Source organism: Eimeria tenella, genomic scaffold (assembly GCF_000499545.2).
Source record: "Eimeria tenella Houghton genomic scaffold, Eth_scaff73, whole genome shotgun sequence".
Lineage (NCBI taxonomy): Eukaryota > Apicomplexa > Conoidasida > Eucoccidiorida > Eimeriidae > Eimeria > Eimeria tenella.
Window position 1 is genome coordinate 134435 of NW_013543445.1, and position 18825 is coordinate 153259.

The 18825-nt window shown below is 49.1% G+C and overlaps 1 protein-coding gene across 1 annotated transcript; it reads left to right on the forward strand.

Annotated features, from left to right (window-relative positions):
• Positions 1 to 12363: 12363 nt before the first annotated feature.
• Positions 12364 to 18410, forward strand: ETH_00014025 (uncharacterized protein; the record flags this gene model as incomplete). Its single annotated transcript, XM_013378104.1, has 2 exons — positions 12364 to 13106; positions 13337 to 18410. The coding sequence occupies 2 exons, from the start codon at positions 12364 to 12366 to the stop codon at positions 18408 to 18410; spliced, it is 5817 nt and encodes a 1938-aa protein (XP_013233558.1).
• Positions 18411 to 18825: the final 415 nt, after the last annotated feature.

The window sequence follows — 18825 nt, forward strand, 5'->3', positions numbered from 1 at the left end:
TTATTGACGCCTCTCCTTGTTGCAAAATTGTTACGACTGTTTTGCCAGTTTAGCTTTAGCTCAACTGTCTTGCCGCCAGAATGAATGAAGGAATAAATCAACACAAAATTCGCGATGAAGTCACGACACGAATGCAGTATCGGCAAAAAGCATTGTTCGCAAACGAGACCGCTACAGAAAAGCAAGGAGTAACCTCTTGAAAGGTAATGTGCAGGGCTTTGACAATTACAAACGTTCTATAGCATACGTCAAGCACTCCCAGAAAGGAGCACTTTTTGATTATTACAGATATATTCATGTAAAATGCACGCGCGACACAAGAATGAGACGCCCGGCTTAAGCCTATAAAAGTTTCACAAGAATGAGTGTCGAAGGATGCTGATCTTTGACGAATGTGGGAAAACCTGTGTATGATCTAACCAAATTTGTGCATATTCATCTGTTACCTGGAGCATATTTCTGTGTATTCATCTATTGCCTGGACTCAGCAAGTCACAATCAGCTGTGCATGGCTTAACCAAATTTCTGTGTACTCATGTGTTGCTTGGACTCTGCAAGAGTCACAATCAGCATGCACCAATCAGCGTCAGGTGTGTCCTGCACTCTCTCAGGCAAACACGTCTTCAGGAAGACATCCGCAGCGATATTAGCGTCTCGCAGCGTTTAGGTGCCTGCTTGCCATGCCGATTGTACCGATTTCTTCGCTTGATGTGACAGTCCTCTGCAGTTGCTAACGAGACTGTCAACAGGATGCTGTGAGGGTACCAAATAGGTGAAAAGAAGGTAATGCACCTTAACGCATTGTCGTTCAGTATGAGAAGGTATGCTAAATTCCCTTAATCAATATACCGTCATCGCAAGGAAATTGGGAACATCAAGTATTGGCGCAGTTCCCAAAATACAGGAAATTTTGGGTTGCTGCTGAGCCGTTACTGGTCGTGCGAGACGCATAGTTGGAACGTCCCTCGCGTTTGTCGGGCTTACTATTCCTGTAACGAATTTCGCGGTGTGGACTTAGCGAAGGCCTGCGGCTTCTAGGGAAAGATTGGCGGGAATTCTCCGTATATGATAATGCAGAGCAAAGGCAAATACTTAGGCTGCGCTACCTGTCTGCCTGCTGGTATGCACAGTGAGCCACACACGCGGACTAGGCCTTGTAGGACTTCAATGGCTTCGCGGACTCTGCATAGAGGCGCGAATCTTCAGGACAGAAACTTCTGCTGGCGCGTATGTACGAGTTTTTGGAGTCCCTGTCAGAAGGCCAATATTTGCCTCGATATATCATAGTTTGTACGTGAAATTTATGGCTGTACTATCCGCTGTATTAGGTTCATAAGGCAGAAAACGCAGTGTCGCCGTTAAAGGCCATACCTGCACGCCAGTGCAAGATGCCGTAATGCGGCCTCTTCATTCTGTAGGGGCTACGCTTCTGAGATGACGCAGATGTGACTGAGTACGTTCATACTGGAACTAATGATTTGAAACACTCCTCTAAAACTAGACAGGTCTGCAAGCACCAAAATTCAGTAGTCTTTCCGCTTCGAAGTACTGCCAACCTCCGTGACTGACACACGTTATGAAGCGGCAGTGCTAGCGAAAATATATGAACGTGACGCGGTATAGGTTCCTTTAGATGTTAACATTGTTCGATACACCTCAGGAACACATTGACGAAATGGAATTATTCGTGAAGATATGTTCGAATTCTGGGTAACTGTCGTTACGCCGCACGAATCCAATGATGTACTTCCTGGATATAGGCCAACGCACGGCATTTCGACGTCTTTCGGCAAGGTGTTCGTCTCACCCTACGTGCAGCCCACGCATAGTCTAGGCGAGAATTTCATGTAGCAACACAGATCGCGTTCTCTGTGAACTTCAAAGCATACACAGCGATACCTTAGATCGCCGAGTGGTATATTCATGCGCTTGGAGCATCCATAGCGCCGAGACCAATATCTTAATGCTGCTACTTAATGTTCTTTTTTTGCTACATGCAGCCCACGCAGAGTCTAGGAGCGAAGCTTCATGTAGCAACACAGATCGTGTTTTCTGTGAACTTCGTAGCATTCACGGCGATACCTTAGATTGCTCAATGCCTTGCAGGGATCTTCAGCGCAAGAGTATCCTTTTCACATTGCGCCTACCCAGTAGGGTCCGCTGTTTGAAGCCCAAGTATCACAGGCGACAGAAGAAAAAGCAACATTGAGAAGTGCGTTGATGCATCCTTCGCCGAGAGGATAGCCACTATTGTCTCGTAACTCAGACTCTGAATGTGGACGAAAGTGTCCGTGATTCTTTCGGGATGATTCTGAGAATCGCATAACTGATACTGCAGGGATTTGAACGTTCGGCCGCTCTAGACAGACGAGTCCGCGAAATTGGAAAGCGTTCGAAGGTCAGGCATCGAGCTTCACCTTCCATTGATGAGTGAGTTCCGTAGTTCTGTGTCGGTCACTAGAGCTATCCCAGCTATCTGGAAGGTACGCAGCGCTGGTCCTCAGCATGGACACTGCCGTAATGGCTTCGCATATTCTGGAATCCTGTGCGAATTCCCATGTACTCAAAGTGGCGAGCTCCTCGCAAGGGTGAGCTATTGTCAGTTTCTCTTGACGACGAAGTCGGCTGATCCCAGAGGGCCTCGTACTCAGAGGATTGGGAATACTTTTCGCGGCTTCCGGCAGACGCTGAGGCTCATCCAATGAAAGAATGCGCGTCCTCTATTCCTGTAGGTTGTCCTGTGTGGAATGTCGTGGAATTCGGCTGATGTAGGTCGCGCTGGTGGGCTTCGGACTGACCTTCATAGCATTGAGAGTATTTTTATGCGAGATATTGCTTAGTAGGTTGCTCCCGCTGTGTGCCTTCAGTGGTGCTGGACGTTCCAGTAGTGCATGACTAGTCAAGTACGAGACTCACGTAAGCCTCTATGCAATGCATTTATGAGATTTCCTCCTCATCCAGCAGGCAGTGAGAGCTAGACGTCTCCTGTGGCTTCCCAGCGACCGGCAGCGAAGGAAGTGTTCCCGACAGAGCACTGTCAATAGCGGACCAAACCCGGCGATCCCAGGAAGTGTTATTTTCTCTGAATATCCTTGGGCTTGCGACTGGGTCTAAAAGTTTACCTGTTGTCCTGTTGCGTGTTCTCGGACAAAAACATTAGGTGAATTACACTTTCTGCCCAGCGCCGTTTATGCACAACGTGTGCTTCGATTACTGGTCTTTAGACGAAGCGTTGAAAGCGAGCGAACCAGAATTGTACTACATCTACACAGAGGGTCCTCAGCGACCTAGAGTTGCCGATATTTTGAGGCCATTCACAGTAGCAGTAGATGAAGCCGGTGTAGGCAGTGCACTGCAAATAAAAAAGTGCCAAAGTTGCTAGCTTTCTGACGTATTGTATTTTGCAATCAAGCACATTTTCTTGGAGCGAGTGTTCTGACGAGTTCGCCTTGATGCGCTGCTTTAACACAATCTGACCAAAGCGACGGAGCAGACGAATTACTTCATCGTGACCTAATATGTACGTTTGTTAGCAGCTAGTTGGGACAGTGAAGTATGAGCATTATTTTGCGTTTCCTCTGTAGAAAATAGTGTTTGTAATCAGCATCTCGAAGCAAAGCAGCACGCAAAAAGGTACTATGAGGAAACTAGTCTATTTAATCAGATTCTCGCAGTCGAGCAGCATACAAAACGCTACTCAATGAGCAAAGGTCGACTTTAGCAGCTGACAGTTGTCATTTCCTCACGTGCTAGTGCTGCTTTCGTAAACAACTACTTTTTGCGATAGCCCTCCTGTTTAGTCTAAGCAGTGCCTACACGTCCGTTCCCGCTAGAATACAAAGAAGTTATGTCAGTTGCTGCTGAACCTTGAAGGGCTGGCAGCCAGAACATAGCGTTAGCAACCTTGTGCAGACACATCGGGCGAATCTCATGTCTGACGAGAGTTTCATGCCTGCGGGCTCCCAGCACTTGGTTCACAGAGACGGGCAATGAGAGTTTTGCTGGCTGCTCAATTTCTCTTCGTCCACCGGAAAAGTTTTCCAGCAGCTTGTGAACAGCCATCACCGCGCCCAGAGTTACAGTCAATTGTAGCTTTCAGCAAAGGCCACATGCGGTCAGCGAGTAGAAGCATATCAACCAAACAGGGAGAAAGCGGGGCCAAATGCGCACGGCACCTAGACATGTGGCACCAACGGGCGTAAATTTGAACTGGGTTTTCGCGGTCTATTAAAATGCTCAGAGCGCAATCAGATAGAGGAAAAAGGTCTAGCCCTGCCGTCCTCTCTTTGGGAACATTCCGCGTTCCCCAACACTGCACATTCATGCTTTCTGGGTGACCGTTGTCCGCTTGCTTGCCTTCAAGGGAAGGGCGAGCTCTTCTGCTGACCACTGTAAAATGCGCAGCATCAGGTCAATATGGTGCAGCTGAGTAAATCGAATGTTTGATAAAATGCCAGTTGCCAAATGATTACTTCCTTACGGGGTAAGTAACCCGTGAGCTGACGAGCTATCCGCAGGGCTGCAGGCTACGGCAGCGCGCACTCCACAGCGTCTTGCCGATACACTCCTCTCGTGTCCACCGGCCTTGCAGTTTTGCTCTGCTTGACGCTCAGCCTTTCTACGTGTACCGAATTGAAATCATGGTTAGCCTCCCTGTATTCTGGACAACGACACCACAAAGTAAAGTGCATGTCTTCCCATCAGTGCGTAGCGGTCTCGGTGCTCCAGGCTCTAATGCCAGCGCGACGTTTGCTACCTGCAGCGGATCAAGGAACGTGGGTCCGCCGTGTCGAAGGCGGTCAAATCAGTACGGAAACACCATGTTTGGGAACCGCGTGACACGTTGCAAAGTGTCATCTCGCCGGCGGACGCACAGAAATGCAAATCTCTAGACACACCAGCATTGAAAAACATGCCATCGCCTTCTGTGTAGAAACCTGCACTCTCAATTGACGAGACTAAATATGGGTGTAGCTAAACATAAATTATAAAGGGAAGACGAAAAAATGCTACATGAATCTCCGGATGGGCGAGCGAGTCATCGACGGCAATACAATGTCATGCAGCGAGAGCTGAGCATAGCGTGATCAACACTGCGGACACCTGGAAGGCAGCACCAATGAGGACAAGAGCAACTCGTGAACACCCGTGCTAGTAGATGCAGTGCACACTAGCCATAACAACCGCAAATGCAGCGGCAGAAACAATCGAAGAAGAAATACAAACAAATACAACAGCAGCAGCGATGGCAGGGCAATCAGCTACCTGAGGTGCTCCAATGGAAATGACGAATGCAGCAGTAGGACTTGGTGTATATATGAGTCAAGTAGGATGGCCCGGCCATCAACAAGCTCTGCAGCAACTGTCCCTGTTCTTGTTCGTGTTGCTGCCGTTCCGGCAGCAACACGAACAAGAACAGGAACAGCAGCGATTACGGTAGCTGAACCGCTATTGATCACAAGGAAGGGCATAGTGGGAACAAGCCTCTCTCAACTCTCTTTGTTGACCCCAGATACGTTAACAGTGCGACTGAGGCAGCAAAAATCTAGACAGCACTTCATCTGTACACACTCCATCCGAACCCAACACGCTACAGACGAGGCGCCATCTGAAACCGGAAATATGGAAAGGACAATTTGGCTACTCAGAAAAACTGACAAGGGGCGGTGGAGGCGAAGTGAGTAATGAGAAACGGCAGTACCCGCCAGAGGATCCGCTATATACAAGTGCTGATTGACAATAATGTGAAGAAAAGCTGATTTCCGACCCCCACTATTCCATTGTATTCTTGGTCGCAGGAGACCTGTATCAAGAAGAGGTTTTTTGCAAGCGAGAAACATGGAGAATTTCGCATTAGATTCAAGCCCATAACCGTGTCGGCGAATTACTGGTTACAGTGCATAGTGCTCGGATACTTTGGATTCCTAGTGAACAAAGGAAACTATGAATCACTGGAGCTGTCCGAGGAAACCTGCTGAAAGCTCATCGACACAGCAACTTGGGAGACTGCGTTAATTCCAAATAACTTCCCGTCAGCGGTGATATTGGCCCTGTGCATGGCGGAGCACATGTGATTCCCCTAAATCCTGGTCCTGCCAAGCTACCAAGCACTATGAGTACTGCAGAAGTGTAGACTTTACGGACTGCAGAAAGAGATGAGCTGCTTTTTTGAAAGTAATGGCCAATAAGGCTCGAAAAATGATGCTCGCAGTTTCAGAATATTCCTTGGAAAGGCTGGAAAAATCTTGTTTTCTCGTCATGCAAAACACAGGCAACAGCTGCTTACTAAATTTGAGTTGACAATGAGGGTCTGGTGGTGGACAGGCCCGGTAATGTTGTACTGTACACTCATCTTGGTGTTGCCCAGTCTCCAATTCCGATGAATTGTGGTTGCCTCAGCGTTATAAATTGGTCTACCACTGCCGGGCAATCTTTTGCGGTTCCCACTGCGTGGCGGAGACTTCAGGATACAACCGAGAAATCCCTTTACAGTCAATCGAAACAATCTGTCAAAGGCAAGGATAGAAAAGTGTTTTTTAAGTGAAGCTGAATTGGTGACATATCGGCTTGTGTAGCGTCAAAAGCGTGAGTAGAAGGATCCTCAGCGTCAGTTCAGTTCGTGCCAAGCATTTAACTGTGTCACACCTCACTGCACTCGAAGCTCTTACTAAATGAAATAATATTCGATTAATCGGATATTAGCCAAATGCAGTGAGGCGTGAGACGATAAGAGCCCTGCGCGAGCACCAGAAATGAAAATTTTCCGCCTGTGCTCCACTTCTCGGGCGTATCGATGATATAAGGCTTCCAGCGGAGAATATCATCGTCCACAATGGCACATTGCGCGTCCTGTCCGAGTTTCACGTTAGCAGACGCATGCAAATATAGTCCATTTACCGTGAAAGAGAGCAGGTTCGTCGCCGTATTGTTGGTTGTGCTTTCCAGCCTGCGGATATGAGTTTTCTGACAAACTTTTGTGTTACTGTACATGGAAATGCTACAGCCGTATACTCATACATTCCAGCATCGTCAAAATATGGCAGATATTAGCGGTGCTCACGCTTTACACATAAGAACAGAGGAGAACCACTAAACAGCAAACGCCTTCAAATCAGTATGTTATGCGATTGCTTCATTGCCTCGACACTGAAAACGCACGGGATGCTTACCTGAATACATTAATTTGCGACACCCTTTCGACGGCGTGACGTATGTACGCCTAGCTGCAAATATGCATTCCGCTCCGGAAAGCGATGGAATTTCATTTACTTCAGAAGACGTGTCATATCAGAATAAAGCGGTGACAGTGCACTCGGCGCCTAGCATGAAGGAAGATGGTCTGCGGCAATCCCCTTTAGACGATGTGCTCCATCAATAGCATTGCCACATTTTCCAAAGTAAGACTGGGAATGCCTTTGTTGTCAAGCTTGCGTACTCTACATATCGAGCGAGCTTTTCTGGCACTGGAGAGCTGTTTTCAAAACGGAAGGTACACTGGAAACGCGACGACTGCAGCTCAGGAGAAAACACCTCCAGATAAGAAGGCAGAAAGGGGTAGTGTTGCTTCTTCAGGCCCTTTTGCAGGACAACGGTTCATTGCAGCGCACGTACTAAATATGCTTTACTTTGCAAGGTTGGGTAACCAGAGGGCACACAAGTGCTAGCTTTTGTTAGTCGACTCACCCCCGGCGAACAGAAACTCATATGGAGAGCTACTGGTGCTGCCACCTTGGATTTTTGGGAAGAGCAAAACAACTCCTTAGTTCTGACTGGTGTTGATGCATCACAGACCGCTTCCTATGCAAGCGTTCATATTGACGGATGCCGAGTGCCTCGTTCGAGCCATGAAAACCAAACTCTTACTGCTAGAAGTAGTAGCTGTTTCATAGTTTCTCTAAACGTTTATGTAAAGAAGAACTATCGGAATTCCTCAGTGTACTTGAGGCTCTCGCAAACCTGGCCTGCACGTGCTCAGCTACGTTAGTTTTTAAATCAAATTCCTGACTAGGGTAACGAGGACAACTTGAATTTGGATGCGGGATAATGATACACCTGCATTGTTAATCTGACCAAAGCGTTCCTTTCACTACCTTAAGTGCTTTGGCAGATTTCACGGAACTGCGTTCGATAGAATTTTCTTCATGCGCCGACGAAGGCGTATACGTGGAACTTTCTGGGGTAAACAGTCAAAGCTCTGTAGATTCTGTCGCCTGATTCTTTTGTGAGGCAACATGACCCTATCGCTTGGGGAGCTCCTGAAGCATTAGTGTCAGGTTCGCCAGATCGACGGTGGCAGTAAATGAGTATCCTGTGGGTAGGACTGCTGCATTTACATGGGTGAAATCGTTACCCTGCACGCGTGCCGCTATTGGTTCGACCCAAACTAGCCTCTTGGGTTTACAAGCACGATGCTGCTCTGCAGTGAGTATTGGCTTGGAATGAAATAACACGGCACCGTCTCTGCTGTAGGTTGTTTGCGTGATTTCCGCAGGAGGCCTTGGGACTCCCATCTCGAAATACAACATTGTGGAACTTTAAGGTATTCGTGCACGCGCGCCTGCGTAAGTCCAAAAAATAATGAGTTATAAAGTCAAATTATGGTTTGTTTAGGGCTTTCTACAGCATTTGGAGGCTTCCTGTTTTGAGGATTCAACGAACAGTAACGTCAGCTGCTAGCACATGCGACGAACGTGCCATATGAAGAAAAGCATTTTTCATGATTTCTTTACATTGGTATTGTGGTACAGAACTTTCATTCCTATATTTCAGAGTTAACAGAAGAGTGCTTGCATTTTAGTAGAATTTGTGAGCTGGTTGCACGGACGTGGCATTTTTATATTGCAGCGAGATTTCCACAGGGCTTCTGACATAGTATCCCGTTTGTGCAGGTCGAGCAGAGGTAACTCTCGTCCGCTTCTTGATCTAAACAGCAGAAACATTACTGGGGGGGGGGTTTGGTCCGTCTATCGCACCTCGATGTACTGTTTGGTTTGAAGCTGGTTCCAGCCCCCGAATCGTACTTGCCATCACTTTGTCAATATCCGAATAGCCTCGCATGAAAGACTGACAAATCAGTGCGGTTAAGCAGGAGGACTTCAGTTTGTCTTTACGAATTGGTTTTCTCGAGCATTCCCGATAGTTAAAGTCTCGTAGTTGGTTTGAGCTGCGCTGGAGATTCGGGAATACTTCTCCAGGAAGCCTTTTCGAAGATCGCTTGATTTGCGGCACTGTTGATATAGCAAACTACAACCATTACTAATGTGCAACTCAGGGGCACCCCCCGGGTTTACCTTTTTCAGCGTCGATATTGATATCATGCTCAGAGTGCACTTTAAGATAGCCTCAGCACACGCAGCCTTATGCAAGTCCTCAATAACAGATCATGGGCTTGCGAAACCTGCGCCTTCGGGAGTTCGCATATAAAACTTGAATTGTAGTTAGTAGATTTGAATGCGTTGGCAACGGCTTATGCTCGTATTCTCCTGGAACGCAGCCTATTCAGGAGCGCAGTCTCTTCAGCGTGAAGCTGGGGGGGGAAGCGATAATTTTCTGCTTCTCCAGATGTCACTTCATTAGGGAAGGCGGAGGACAGGGACAGGGGCCCACACAGATAGAGCAGCATGTTTATTTCTGGAAGCTGTACATCTGTTGTTCCAGTTCTTCAGTGTTAAGTGCGCGCTCATTTCCATTTGTAGCGATGACTGCAGTCCGTAGTTTTCTGTATACTACAACTGCTACTTGCAGTAGAGTTTCTTCGCAGGCGCTCCAAAACATATTTCAAAAGAGTGTGGCTGCCTAGCTCAGTAGCACGCCTACTTCTCGGAACACAGAAACCAGTACTTACATCGGCTCATCTTTGGGCTCAAGATGCACACGGTAGGCTGCAAGCTCGCGTATTGTCTGGCTGTTCAGTGATATCTGGTTTTTGAGATCTCTAATTGTGGCTTCAGCTTCAATCATCCTCTGCTCTAAATCGTGCATGTCAGCTTCTGCGAGCTGCTGCAGTTCCTGTGTTAAATATGTTCCCGCGTCCATACGAATGGTTTCTCGCCCGCTTCCAAAACTGTGCTGTTTGCTGATGGTAGATAAATCGAGACGGTAGTGTTGTTGGGCATCGAAACAGGTGTCTGAGCACGCGCAACAGTGAGTGTCTGCTTGATTCCATGCTTCGTTGTTCCCCGATAATGCGGCAGGAAGAGACAAAACAAAACACGGGAGTAGTTTTCAGGCAGCGGAAAGGCGTACTACGCTTTACTAGGCTTCAGACAAGTGTCCTGAGCTGCCTAGAGTAGTGGCTTCGGTAAGCGATCCTCTTGGATGAGCACACCAGCGGAAATGCCTGGTGCGGAAAACGTACCAAAAGTGCAAACGAATTCTTTTGTTTTTTTGAGCAAAAAGAAAGCTTCTTCAGCTTGGCAGGGGTGCGCTGAAGAACAGTCTTGAGACAACGTTGAGTTGCTTCTCTTCGGAATGCGGGCTTCTCCAGAGTCCAGTTGCTCACCTTCTGGGTGAGGCACCACAGAACTTATCATTGCAAACTACTCCTTTTCTGCTTTATTACACCTTTTGTGATTAGTGCTCAGGGCGGCTCTCGCTTTTTCGTGAGCGTCAGCACTCTTGGCACTCCCACAATATGCGCCGACCAGCACATCCACGACCTCCGAAAGCTCTACTTGCTTGGCGCCCAACAGCTTTTGCAGCGTCGTTGTTAGATGTGTAATAGGGACGAGGTTATGCAAAATGATGATGATAAGAATGGAAGAGTTGCACCTGGAACCCACTGCTCGAGCTGCTCAGGTGACCTCAGGGCTTGACGGATGCTTGCTGTCGCTCGGCGGTCAAGGTGTCCAGGTTCCTCTAAAGGAGTGAAATTAATGCGTCGATATTGTTTCAAACTGAATCTTATAGACATGCATCACGAAGCCTCGCTTGAACTTCTCCTGTGCACGGGTCCTCTAGAAAGCTCTTACGAGGCCAGGCCACTGGAGTAACGCCAATAGCGGCGCCCATCCAGTAGAGCAGCTTTCCTACATCTACTCTTTATCTGTGGCCTTACTGCCAGTATGTTGAGGAATCAGAAGCGTTGACATATCACGGTGAATTAACTTAACTCGACGCACAGGTTGATTGCGTGTGCGCCGATGTGGAGCTTTAAGCACCATACGCAGTATTCAGTCTGCTTACTGTAACTTCAAAATGTTTCTTATTATGTAGAACAAACAACAAGGTACACTGACTAGCGACAAACTTTCTCTGCCCACAGTGGTGCCGAGAACACTACAGTCCGAACCCAATGACCACGACAGGTGACTCCAGTAACTTCTTCCTCTAGCACGATGACCACAGATAAAAGAGCGGTTAGAGACTTTCCAAAAAACTCAGCTCAAACGGCTTCATGTCCTCGCTGGCTTTGGCGCTCGCTCTTGATGTGGATACCACAACCAGTTTTGCTGGAGGCGATCACCGCAAATTGCTGCTGCATGCAGCATTTTGGGACCCGCAGAGCACTGTGTGACTGCGACCGCTGGCCATTATGCTTTAACACAGAGAAGAAACCCAGTTCCGCCTGGAATAGTCGACGGCAGGCTGAGGAGGGTCAACTAGTCCATTACACGATTTTTGAAGCTTCACCTGCCGATATATTTCCAAGTGCAGCTATTGAGCGTTCCAAAGAGGCGGCAGAAGTTCCACCGAAGGCCCCAACACCGGAACTTTCCCTGTGTACTGGCAGAACGCGCAGCCGGGATGCTTCTCCAGGACAATTTGGAGTTTCAGCTCACCAAAAATCCCCTCGTGCGCGTCCTGGAGCATTCGCACCTTCACAGTATACTACACAGATGAATGTGCCGCAAAAGGCGCTTCTTTATGAGGAAACGCTACAGAAAAGCCCACGCCTACCTCCACCCTGCGGCGTATGTGAAGAGCAAAAGGAAATGGAGGAAAAATGGACAGTATCCCCACCTTCCATCGGACTTGCCAGCCTGTTCCATTCTGTGAACACGACCACGGACAAAGCAGTGTCGCCACGTCTTTATCGTGGGCATATTTCTTCTATGGTATGCGGTAACCCACTGGTTAGCTGGAGGTGCACTAATAATCTGCTTAATATGCCTCTCAATAAGCTGCAGACTGCGCCCGTCGTATAAACTTGGAATAGGTCAAGTGAAGCAAATCTGCATTCCCTGCGAGATTGTAGGAACCCTTTGCACAAAAGACTACGTTCCTAGTATGGGGATTTCCCAGGAGGCATGCAAAGGTTCTTTTGCATGGCGTTGGGCGTTTGGGCAGGTAAGGGAGCCTGCGCGCACTTCTTCCTGTACAGGCCGAAGCTCAAGCTCCCCAAAGAATCTGTCCGTACAGCTGATGGAAGGAGTACAGGGAACGCAGGAGCTCCCGAATGGTAGAGATGCAAGGGCCTGTACTGACTGCTACCCTGTAGCATCTTTGGTAGGAGTCAGTGAAGCGACTGAATGCAATGGCGCTAGCCAAGAGAGCCACCATTTGCCGGAGAAAGGACTTTCCAACTGTGGTGGTGCCTTGCAGCTCACCAGGCATCCTGTTGCTCCTGCAGCTGAACAACCAGGAGACCTTTCCCCGCAGTCGGTCGTGCAGAAGAAAGAGCCGCGGACGATGGATAGTTACTCTCTTGGTGAGGTCGAGAAGTCAGTTCTTCTCTCGGGCCGTAGCGATGGGTTGCACGCTTGCCCACCACCTTCGCCGCCGACATTTGCTGCTGCACCATCAAACCAGCAGGAGTCCCGAGAAACTTCACGCGTTTCAGACTCAGAGCCACAGTGTGATCAAAACCAGCAGCAACAACAAGGGCTGCAGGGGCCCGTGCAGAGCAGCGAGGGGAGCAGTGTTGGCGACGCACAAGAGCAACAGATTATCGAAAATTTACCTACGAAGTCTCTCCCGACGTTCACTAAGGAGGAACTTCTCCATGAAGACGCCAATGACTTCAATCTGGAGAGTAGCGTAGTGGAGGAGAAAATCCTGCAAGGAGTGGGCAATGCCAAAAAGGGTAATATCATCCCAAGCCTCGCAGACAGTCTACACGAAGAAATCACGCATTGTGAAACGGTTGCAGTTCCAGCTGAAGACAGGTTAGCGGCCCCTACGCAAGCTTCAACTCGAGGAGCAAGAAGTGCTGTCTCACGTCATCCGTCTCAGAAAGCTGCACCGATCGGAGATGCGTCCAGAGGTACGCCGCCCTGAGGCCCCGCGTAAGAGGTAAGCAGAGCAGGCGGCACGATCCACTTGCTGTCCTGCTAAAGAACTTGACCGCCCTGAATACTGAGCCCCTCATGAATTCCCGTGATTTCCTCCCGCTCAGCACCAAGGCTTTGTCGAAAACATGGTCTTGGCTGGCTGCAGTAGCGGCGATAAGTCAGATTAACAAATCAAAGGGTATCCACGTCGCCCCAGTCGAGACGAGGCTTCACATATGTGGCACCTCAGGCATACTCAAAGCGCGCTCTCCAGATGGTCTCCAGCCTCGTCGACGAGCGAGGAGTGATGTGTACCAGGCTTATGCTGGAGACAAGGGTATTTTCAACACCCATAACAGGACTACAACATCCGTGAGACAGAGATTTGTTTTTGCGCCAACGCGTGTCTCGCCAAGGAAATCTAAGTCCCGGAAGTCCCCTCAGCGGCACCTTGAGTTCCTGATCACCAGAAGTACCCCAGAGAACAATGTTATAAGCTGTTCAGTTCCTTCTTTTACCGCCTCTTGTACTCAAGAAGAAGAGCTGGAAGTTCCTCCCCCTGAACTCACACAAATCAGACCGCAAGCTGAAGTGGAGTGCCGAGTGGTGCCCCCGAAAATGCCTGTAGTTCAGACTGCTACGATGCATGACCACGCGAAGGAGCCACTGACCAATCAGGACGTAGTTCCCGTGCTACTGACAGCTGATTCTGGTATCGTGCTTGAGAAAAATATAGGTAATCTGGCAGAAAATGCCAGCAGCGAACAAAAAACCAGTGGAACATCCAAAATCAAGTCAGTAGCGGGAAGCAATACTGCCATAGATATGGTGGAGTTGGAGAGTGACCATAGGCCGTGCTTTCCTGCCCATGATGAAGAAACATCAATTCTTGAGAATCGCAGTGACGAATACTCCATACCTGGTAACCTCAGCGTACAGCTGCCTCGGATACCGAGCCTTAGCATCACGAAGAAGCAACTGCTTCTTGCCGACGAGGCACAAAACGTGGTTTTGGAGCGAGACGCTCAGACAGGAGAACAGCCTGGAAGCGCTTCCCACCAAGTGGACGGTGGTGATCGGGGGGACAGTGAACGAACGGACACAAGCGCAATACTGTCTAAGGACGAGAATAGCCAAAGAAAATCGGCAGATGATAGCCTCTCTTCACGCAGGCAACAGCATGGCCAGCAGCTCAACAGTGGAAAATATATTGGCGAGCCTCGGACCTTCATAGGGTCTGCGATAGATTGCGATGGCCTGCCTGAGCTCGGAGAGAGCTCCATAGTTCCCTCCCAACCGGAGAGAATTTTGGAGGATTGTAGTCTCATAGGAAAGCTGACTGTAGAAGAGACCTCACATTATAGGGCTAGAGACGCTGATGATCACAGCGTTTTGTCCACAGATGACGGGGGTCGACATTTGGTACCGCAGGGAACTGACTTTGGCCTCTGTGCCGGCAAGAAACTATACTGGAGAACTACTTCCTGTGTGGATCCGAAGATCCACACCGTTGAACGGCTACCACTCCGCAAATCCTCACTGCAGAAAGCATCGAAGCATGTTTTCAGAACGCTCTCATGCGTTTTGGGACATGCAAATATTGCTGCTCCGCCATCAGTAACATCGCGAGAAGTGGCAGCCACCAAAACTGCGCTCTCAGCCCTTGCAGAGGTGGCTTACCCTAAGTCAGAAGCCACACTACATGCATCAGTGGCAGTGGAAGAGAACGAAAGACAAAGCAGTGCTGTAGCTTCATCAGGGAAACAATCACATCATCTTGGGCTTGCGCTTGGGGACGAAGCTGGCAGGCATGTAGGTGACACTACTGCCTTCCGCGAATCCGTGCGAAATGATGCAGCGGCTCACGTTATTGGCAAAACCGAAGCCCTATCAACTGACGTTTCGCCACAGCTTTCACGCCTGTGTCAGGAAGCATACTTGAAGGAAAATATCTGTGGAGACAGCACGCTTGGCCATGCCGTACGCAGCAGTGGTAGACGCAGCTTCGGCCACCATAGTAGATCGTTCTCGCTCAACAGAGCACCAGGCCTTTCCCACCTTGTGCTGAGTCCACAGGACGATTCGTCGCGCTCAATTCAAGTTGATTGGCCTCTGACAAGTCGCTCGTTTCCAGCCATAGTTCCATATGTCTCCCCAAGGCATGCTGCGGGGTCTCAAAACGCTTCTTTAGGTCTCCGAGTAGCCTCGAGCTCCCGCATATCCAGAGCGAGGTGCCACGGTGGGGCTATAACTCTTTTCAAGAATTTTGACGCTGAGGGTAGTGGTGTGGAAGCTTTTAAAATTAGAGAGGGGCATGCTAAGCGAGTCAGTGATGCCGAAGAGCGGATGCCATGCAGCATTGCCGAAGAGGCTATGCGGCAGTTTGCACTACAGCAGGCAGGGGCTTCTGGAACCGGGCCTTCTGATCTTGTCCTACCTCGCGTAACAACCAACAACGAGGCATCTTGTAATTACATAACAGAAGTGTCCACAGAAACAGCAGGAGCCTCTGAACGTTTCCATCTTTACAACGGAAGCTTTCGAACTCTGCAGCAGATCGTGCACTTGCACTTCGCTGCAAAGCAGCAGAATAGCGCCACCTACATACCATCCCCTGTGGACTGCCCGGCTGTCGGAACAGAGAGGACCGTGTTCATGGAATGCTCGCCTGAAGAGCAGAATCCTGCTCACACCATCCAGGTTCAGCAAGACATTGGTATTCCCAAACTGCAGCATAATCAAGGTGACGGAGCATACAAAAGAGACAGAGGCGACTACTGTCCTGCTACTGACATGTCTGCGCATTGTTTCCAGCATGAAAGCGAAGAGCCCCACTTACAGGAATCGTTGCACGTTCCTGGTCGCAGCATCCCCCGTGTCCCCAGGAAGCAGGGGAGGCAAGCAACTGGAAGCCAGAACGCATCTGCCAGTGGATACTGCTGCAGCACGCTACATCAGTACAGAGGACGGGACCGTGCTTACCATCCATGCCCTGGCAGCCTATTGTGGAATGGTCCGCTGCGGCAGTTCCAGCTGCAGCATCATAAGCGCGGGATGTTGCTACTCCCGAGCTGCTTTTCTGAAGCTTTGTACTTGAAGCAGAATGCTCTACGGGGCAGATTACAAAGGCAGTGCAAGCACGCGGAGTTGCTGCAGCAGCAGCTTACTATGCAGCAAAAGCAGCTCCAAATAACAATGCAGCTTCAGCAGGCACAACTACAGCATCAGCGGAATCAGGCAGCCTTGTGGAGAAGCTGTATCAGTAGTGCGAACATGCTGAGAAGATCACATTTGGGACGGAGCTTGAAAGCAGGTTGCATACGACGCCGAGGAAGAAGTTTAGGCCGTAGTAGACAAAAAATTTCAGGGCTTATCGAAGCAGCAGCAGCAGCAGCCGCTGCAGCTGTCGCCGCTGTTGGCGCATGCGAACAGAGAGTACAGGCCCTATTTTCTAGCCCTCAAAATGTCGCGCCACCTCCACGTGAGCCTGTAGAAAGCAGTAGAGAGAGTGGGCAAAGTGCACTTCTCGCGGCGAAAAAGAATAAGGTATCTGATGTGCAGCACCAGCTATTGGCAGATCATACGTTGCTTGGAGAACAGATACAGCAAGAAAGCCATAGAATAACACAGGGGAGACTCGTTGATGGCGAAACTTTTGGGGCTCCCCCAGGCGATTCGTCTTGCGTTGCTTGGGCGTCGAACAAGCTAAATGAGGAGAAACTCCAAAACACTTTGTCGCCTATTCGTGAAGCAGCCGCCGCATCTACCCCGCCGCCATGTGACACAGGAGCGGATGAACGAAGTAAAACAAAATATTGTCCGATGCTGGGTCCTATATCGCACCAAACACCTGCAGTAGAAGATGCAATTATTCCATCTATGCCAAGCCCACATATCCCAAGAGTCGAGTTTGAGTGTGCATACGTAAGACCTATTGCAGAACTGGAGCCTCTGCTTCCATCACCAGTAATGAAAGCGCCTGCAGAAGCTACCACTGATGCAATTAGACGAAACCATCCAAGCCCACATATCCCAAGAATTGAATCTGAAAGTGCATACATAAGACCTATTGCAGGGCTGGAGCCTGCGTTTCCATCACCAGTACTGCAAGTGCATGCAGGAGTCAGCATTGCAGACGGAGAATCATATCACCAGCAAGTCTTGGCTTCGGCATGTAGACTGACAAACGCACGTAGAATTGCTGCAACTGGACTTCAATTTAATGGAGGCAACTCCCCCTGTTGGAAAGGCATGCATACGGATATCATGATTCGACCAGCACGTTGTCCAGCAGGTAATGCTATTCTTCCCAGCTCTAGTGGTATTGGCGAGACCAACACTGTAAGTAAAAGTCACCGACGATCTCGCACAGACACTTCATCTCTCGGTCGAAAAGTTGAATCTAGGAGCAGCAGTACACCAGTACAAGACAAAAGAAGTAGAACCAGGAAACAATTTTACCCGGTAGCTTCTTGCCACGAAGGAACAAATTTGCCTTTATTGGAAGGCGTGCAAGGTACGCCAGGAAGGTATGGCTGCAAAGCAGTACCCGTGGCGTATCAGCGGGATCCAAGCATGTCAATCTTCAACCAACTGTTTACAGATAGTGTACGTAGGCAGAAAAATCTCATTCTTCTCCGTACACAGAAACTTTTGGAGGATAACATTTATTTCCGGCTAGGAAAAACATATACAGGGCAGGACAGGAAGAAGACTAAATCTAGGAAGACCCCGCAAGTTTCAGCGGGACGGTTTCCTTCTCCATGCAGCCTGGATAAAGCCACGAATACGGACAAAACGTGTGGGGTTCTCTTGAAGCATGACGTGAACATCTGCTGTGATTCTCACGTTTCATCACAAGACACACAGCTTTCATCATATGCAGAACGTGCCGGCGTAGCAAGCAAGATATGGACAAAACGCTGCCTCAGCTCTCTTAGTAATGGGGGAAAAAGTAATGCAAGTAGCAGACATGAGCAATCGGTGCCTACCATCGACGCAAATAAACATCAAGCCTGTCTGTATCACAGCCGTATGCTTGTCTTCCACACGAATGTACCAGAAGCACCGCAAACGGAAGGCAGCAAGCGACGAACGCAGTCTGCTGATCCAGAAAATTCAGCACCCTTTTATCTGCCTCCTGTTCGCCATGTATGCAGAAACAGTGCAGCGGCAGTCGAGGCAGAGAGCATTTTGTGACTTGCAGTCAGAGGTTGACCATAACAAACGCGCTGTATCAGTGTGTAGATTGCGCTGGGCTCTCAGTAAGGGGAGACCCAATAGATTTTGCATTGGCAAGAATTCGCCTAGACTAGATCCACTAAGCTGTAGTATATACTTAAAGCGCTTTTATTCGTAGAGAGAAACAACATTGCAAGCACCAGCAGTGCTGGCGCTGGACCCCAGGTAACAGTACACAGTATTCAAAGTAAAAGAAGTTTGTGGACAGCGTGCCAAGTAGCAGTGCCGCTGGTCTGAAGTATACTGGCCATGACCTCCGTTCTTCGCCTGCTTGAATACCCTGCTAGAGAAACGCATGTTAGGAGTGTTTCTTGAATGGCTAAGGAACAGAACTACTTTCGCCAGGGTCGGAAAGCTAGATGTTTTTGGCAAA